Raw genomic sequence first — 6,229 nt, 5'->3', positions numbered from 1 at the left:
ATCTTCGTGCAGTTTAGGAAGATTGAACCAGGAGGTAGGGATGAAGGGAAGGGACCTGGATGATTGTCTATGGCCACTTCCATTCAGCAATAATGGCAACAGAAAAGATGTACATGCCTTAGAACTCTTCAGAGAAGGTTGAATAACTGCTGTCACCTGGGTGAGGAAGATGTCAGTGTGATGTGCCCGGGCCGCGGAGAAGTGGAGGCACCGCTCCATCCTGTGCATGAGTGAAGGCTCTGTGTAACAGTCTGCTCAGCCTTCCCCCTCAGGAGCCCTCCAGCTTCAACCACTTCCTCCAAGAAGGTTTATATTTCTGTTTGAGTTGCAAATCAATGTTTACTTCCTAAAATGAGAGCCATGCTGCAAACATTTTTGAAAATCAAGAGCAAAGAAACCCAAAAGGCAAGAATCAAAGGGGAGAAACACAAAAGGGAAGTTTCATTTCAAACAGTTTTTGCAGTTTTCTGAGTCTAGTATCCTTCCTCTCAAATGTCTTCCAGTGGCCATCAATCAGGCTGCTAACAATGAATAACAAATTTCCCAACAAGGTTGTGAACAGTTCTAATCTAAATTAATAAATATGGATAGTCCTTGCAGGGATTTAAATTTGCTCCCATTAAAAACAAATGAGCCTTTGGAAAGTTTGGTTTAAAGAATTATTTTAACATTCAAAGTGACACCCTAATTGTAATAAATGTCACCAGATCTGGCCATCGCTCTGCAAATCAGTTACTGAAAAGAAGACATGAATTTTATAAATTTGTCTGAAATGTAATATATTTTTGTTTTACTCAGAACAAAGAACAGACTGATTTCCCATAAAAGTAATTCTTTTAATAATTAATTTATAATAAGTATGTAGCTATACACACAGTAAAAATTAAAACCACGTCTATTATTTGAAAAACAATCTCAAGTTTTTAAATAGTTCTATCAGTGATTTTATCACTGGGTAAACAAGCGTATAAGGGGTAACAATTAGACATTTATGCTGTCTCATTCTCAATTACAGGTTTATTCAGAAAGAACATCACCTATACATAAATAATCTAAACTTAAAAATGCAAAAACAGGACCCTATAAAAATCTGATATCACCAAATTCAATTTCATTAAAAACCCAAGTAACAAGCTTACAGAATTGAAATATAAATTATAGTAATAGAACTTTTAAATCACGCATTTTGAATCATAATAAAACTGTAAACATGCCCAAAATGAATTACAGTTTTTTACATAATGATCTTTTATAGGATAATAAAAGTTACAAAATGAGTCTAGAAAAAATTCAAATAGCTGTGACACTAGATTTTTTTCTATAAATGATCTTGAATTTAGTTTACAATCAAGTATTTATAGTATTACAAAACCCAAAAACATCTCACAGAAGTTGATATGTTTGTTTTCAAATGTGTCTTAAGTCTCCCCATTAAAGTGTGAATTAAGATGCCGGAGGAAATCCCCCCTGGATGTAATAGATGGTGGGAAAACTGCTTGACAGAATTCACATACTCGAGGTATATGCAGTTCTGAATCTGTGCCACTTAGTACCACTAAGTCATTTTCTTGATTAGGAAAGGGCTTCCAAATAGGCTGCAGGAAACAGATAAAGACATCTTCTGTTATTTGTATTCAAAATCAACTTGCATTTAATTTCAAATTCAATTTTTGTGCAGGAGTTTATGTACGAGCAATAGATGAAGTTCTCTAATATTAAAGCAAAATACACAGTTTTCCATAGAGCCAGCTTTAAGACATGGCTCAATTCTTTTTTTTTTTAATCAAGTCACAACTAAACTTTGATTAAGAGAAGCATTCAAAATACACACTTATGCATTTCATCTTTCTATATTACAGAGTACTGTAGCTTTAACACCGGCTGCTTTTAGCCCAACTGTCTCACAGTGGTAGTTTTCAAACAACAGTCACTACTACTTTAGACTTTGAAATTAAATTCTTTTCTATTTTACAAATGAAATCTTAGTAAGACCTTTTAAAATACATGGTGCATTAGACAGGATATGTGTATGTGCATACATGTTAATGAAAAGTAATTTAAATTTCATTGCTATTTAAAAGCAAACACAATGAATAAATCATGTATGAATCAGTGTTATTTTGATTTAAACAATTTTCTCTTAAACTAAAATTCTATTGATTAGTTATTTTTGCTTTTGAAGTATCAAATAATTAATCTTTCAATGGAATTTAACATCATGTCCATTTTTGACTTATTTTGCTCTGTTATAAAGCAGGTTGGCCTTATTATTCATGCATATGGTTGAACAAAATGAAACCTGTCAAATTTTGCCCACTTAAAAGAAGGGAAATTATAACTTAGTAGGGCTATTTCTATTATAACCAGCACAAAAACACATCTATATAACCATATTCACCACTTTAGTTTTTAAAAAGTTCTAAACACAAAAGGACTGAGTTTAATATTAGGTGCTCAATAAACAGATGTGAATTAGAAAATACCTTTTCACAATTGTATAAATTGGATGATCTAAAGTTTTTTCTTTCTTACCTTAACACAAATATAATGCCTTGGCATAGTTACATTTTGAAACTCTGAAGAGAATCACCTGATAAACTGAGTTCACTTTACACTTCTATCACTAATATGTTCCTAATGAAAAAGCCTACTTTGACACCTGACGCAATGTTAATTTTCATTCCCTTAACTTTGTTTTAGTAACCTATCATTTACATAAATGGCATATTACTAACTGAAGAATCCAGCTTTTGTGACATCACTGTCTTAAACATTTTAGTGGGCAGCTGTGTACAGCTGGTGGAACTATATGTCTGTCGAGACGCTGAGACACATTCACATTTCAGTACAGGGACTTACGGTGACAGATGCAGTTCTTCTGGCAAAGCAACAACTTATCATAAAAATAATAATACTTTAGTGTTTTAAAACTAGGGTAAAATAATTTCATTTAGAACAATTTTCCTTTCAGGATACAGAAAAGTAGTGATTATGAGAATATAGAAAAAAGCCTACTTAGGTTTGACTAGATTCAAATTTTACTGTTTGCAGTTTAAACAACAAAGTAAAAGCCACTGTAATGGGAACTTGATATGGTTATAAATAAAAATATTATTAAAGGTAATTCTTATTAAGATCCATAAACTAGTGAGAAATTAACTGGGAGGCAGTTTAGTGTCTACATTTTCCAAACCATTCTTCCACTTACAATAGCTGTTTCTTAGGAGCTACTAGTTCAGATTTTCTCTTCAGAAAACTAAGTTGAAACTCCAATCACCGACTCAGCAAAAGAGAAAAAAATCACATAGGGCAAAAGTAATCTGATACATTTTAGTTTTGATAATAGAATTATAAGAGATGTATTTAGTAGTAATGACTGATATAAAAATTTGAAGTATATAACCAAAAATTTCACTTCTTTGCTATTATCTATAAGCAACTCAAGAATTGTGTACTTATGATATGGTTTTATTAATACAAATAAAATTCCAAAATGTTCTTAACAACCCTTTTTAATAAATATCTTTTTAATATGAAACTGTAACATGGCCTTCAAAACAAACTAATTTCTTTGCTTTTTCTGCCAAAATATCAATTATCTAACCTTATGCCCCATGTCTTATGACAGCTCAACACCAATTCTCCTGCATTTTTTAAGCTGAATACTGTCCCATCAAGTTGTAATCACATACCAGCTGTTTCCCTTGCTGTAGTATAGAAAGCAAATGTACAATGCAGGGTGCCATCTACTGAAACATGAATGCACAGACTAACTAGTAAAAGAACAAGCAAGAATAATGGTGAAAAAAGTAACAAGCTTTAGAACTGATGCACTTTACAGCTCCACAGGAATTCTACTTGCAATAAACGGAATTGTTTAATTTGTCTCACTTAGTAACAACTGTAACTGAGACCATGATGTAAAATAAGGTGCAATGTAGAACATAAGTGAGTTTATAATTAAAGCTTATTGTCAGCAATGCCTGGGTTTTCTCACTATTAAAATATACCACAGCTTGGCTACTGCCTTTTTTGCATGCTTATTTAAAAATCTGTAACCTATATGAATACTTAAAGCCAAAGGATGTTAATCATTTTTTTGTTTGTTTTTTTCTGTTTCCTTGCAAACTGTATATCTCAAGGAAGAGAAAAATCAAGAAATGTCTTGCCAGGTATATGGATGGATATTTACAAGAATTTGTAGCTTTACATGCTGTGTATTATAACAATTTATATTCTTCATTTGCCTTTGGGCATTAAATAAAAAAATTTATTCTGCAATAAAATCTAAATTTAAATAGGATGGTAGAAGTGGGCTGGGGAGCTGTTTAAGTAGTCCTGGAGCGTTAGAAATCTTAAATATTTGATTGAAATTATACAAATGCAGATATTATTTAAAAATATACATGCATGTTCAGTGACAGATTAGCAAGAGAGCAGTATCAAAACTAAACTACAGATCTACGTACAGTGTAACTGAGGAAGTAATGCAAGTATTAGTTGAAAATTTTCACTTATTATAATACACAGGGAAATATAATTATTTACTTATGGAAAATCATATTCCTATAAAGACAAGTATAATATAAATAAATTTAGTATAAAATGTGTTTTAAATTATGAAATTTAATAAAGAATTCTATTATCATACTGATGCTGAGCTTTGAATAAGGGACAAGGAAAGTGACAATATAATAGATATGGATAAGGCTGACATGTATTTTAAAATCTGCGACAAATTTCCAGGTGCTTTATAACAGAGCTTAATAATATTCATCTTTCAGAACTTCATGTCATTTATTATAGAACTTGCATGTTTTGTTGAAAGCCTTGACTTTAGCTACTTATTAGTTTAAAAAGGAGGTCTGGTAACCCAAAAGAGATGCGTATCTATGCATGTATGGCAAAATGTGTGTTCACACATAATAATACATTTGTTAATATAAAACAGTTACCTGCTGTGGTCCACGGATAGCTTTTCCTGGGGAACTGAGTGAGGGGAAAGGTGCATCAGACGAGTCCTGAGGTGGGAATGTATTTACATATAAAGCATTATGGTCTCCAGGTGGCAAGCGCGCAGCTCTATCCGGAGTTGTCCTGATACAAATGTTTACAAGATCTGAGGTTTTTGTTTTGTCAGTTGTTTTAAGGTTTTGTATAGCTGAAGCTATGGGGTCAATTCCCTGATTTTCCACTGCAGTTTCTTCAGTGTCAGCAAAGTGTCCTGGATTGTCTCTGAGCTCCATATTCAGTATGTCCTGGCACATTGCCTCCGATGTGGCAGCACCAAGGATGTTGGGGAGCTCTGAAGTGCTGTGTAAGAAAGTGGAGTCACTGTCCACAGGAGGAAACTTGACATTGAGTTTAGATAGCGACTCAATAGATGTGTCTTCTTCATCTCTGCCCAGTCCTCTTGCTGTGACAGATGTGATGCATGGTGTACCTCTATTTATATCATCTTTAGCCTGAGGCTTAAACAGTGCTTCTTGTTTGTCTGTTTTATCCGTACACTGTATAGGCACCGAACACTGTGTTTCTGCAGGGAAAATGAACACAAAAGGGAAACAGTCGTATTCAAATCATTCTTAAAAATCTGTTCAATCAGCTTTGGACAGATGAGTATTATTTTTTCCTATTGGTTTTTATGGCAACTGAAGACAGCGACTTTTATATTCACTACCATCTTACAGAGGAATATTAGCAGTCTCCAGCCGAGGAGCCTGGATGTTGCTGATCATTGCAGTTTATACACTTTGTTTCTTCTTCGGTCTTTTGCTGTAAGCTTTGTATCTTGTTCACAGTTACACTGCTCCATACTTAAAAAAAACATTTGCTTATACTGTATACATTAAAACATTTTGTCAGTAATGGAAGCTGAAGCTGTGAGTTTATTTAAATAAATTGTTAAAGGGAAAAAAAATCTTATAAATTAGGCCATTAATTATTTATCACATGAATTAGACAATTTACCTCTTCACTCCCTATATCACATTGTGACTTAAGTATCCAGGCACTTCAAAAAATTCATCAAAATTGAAATGAAAAGAAGTTTATTTTGGCACAAAAAACCACTGTTTTGAAATTCATCTGAATGCTCCTCTATCACTAATTGTTTAACCATTGTCAACTCTAGTTAGTCCCCGAGAGGGAGCGGGAATAGGGGACAGAGTGAAGGTTGGAGAGAAGGAAGGCAGTGGAGGCAAAAGAATGATGAAACTTTGCAATGCAC

General features: G+C 33.3%; 1 protein-coding gene across 9 annotated transcripts in view; it reads right to left on the bottom strand.

Moving 5' to 3' along the window:
• Positions 1-758: 758 nt before the first annotated feature.
• Positions 759-6,229, bottom strand: part of TANK (TRAF family member associated NFKB activator) — an 89,978-nt gene continuing 84,507 nt past the window's right edge. For all 9 annotated transcript variants that reach the window (XM_040971632.1, XM_040971630.1, XM_040971631.1 and 6 more), the window contains 2 exons: positions 4,956-5,536; positions 759-1,595 (listed from right to left, as the gene is read on the bottom strand). In XM_040971632.1, the coding sequence (XP_040827566.1) occupies positions 1,419-1,595; positions 4,956-5,536 (758 nt within the window). In that variant the 3' untranslated portion in view covers positions 759-1,418. The remainder of the gene's footprint in view (positions 1,596-4,955; positions 5,537-6,229) is intronic.

The sequence above is a fragment of the Ochotona curzoniae genome, unplaced genomic scaffold, assembly GCF_017591425.1.
Source record: "Ochotona curzoniae isolate NIBS_2020 unplaced genomic scaffold, NIBS_Ocur_1.0 contig_2210, whole genome shotgun sequence".
Taxonomy (NCBI): Eukaryota; Metazoa; Chordata; class Mammalia; order Lagomorpha; family Ochotonidae; genus Ochotona; species Ochotona curzoniae.
Note: the sequence above shows the minus strand (reverse complement) of the source record. Positions and strands in the feature narration are given on the sequence as shown.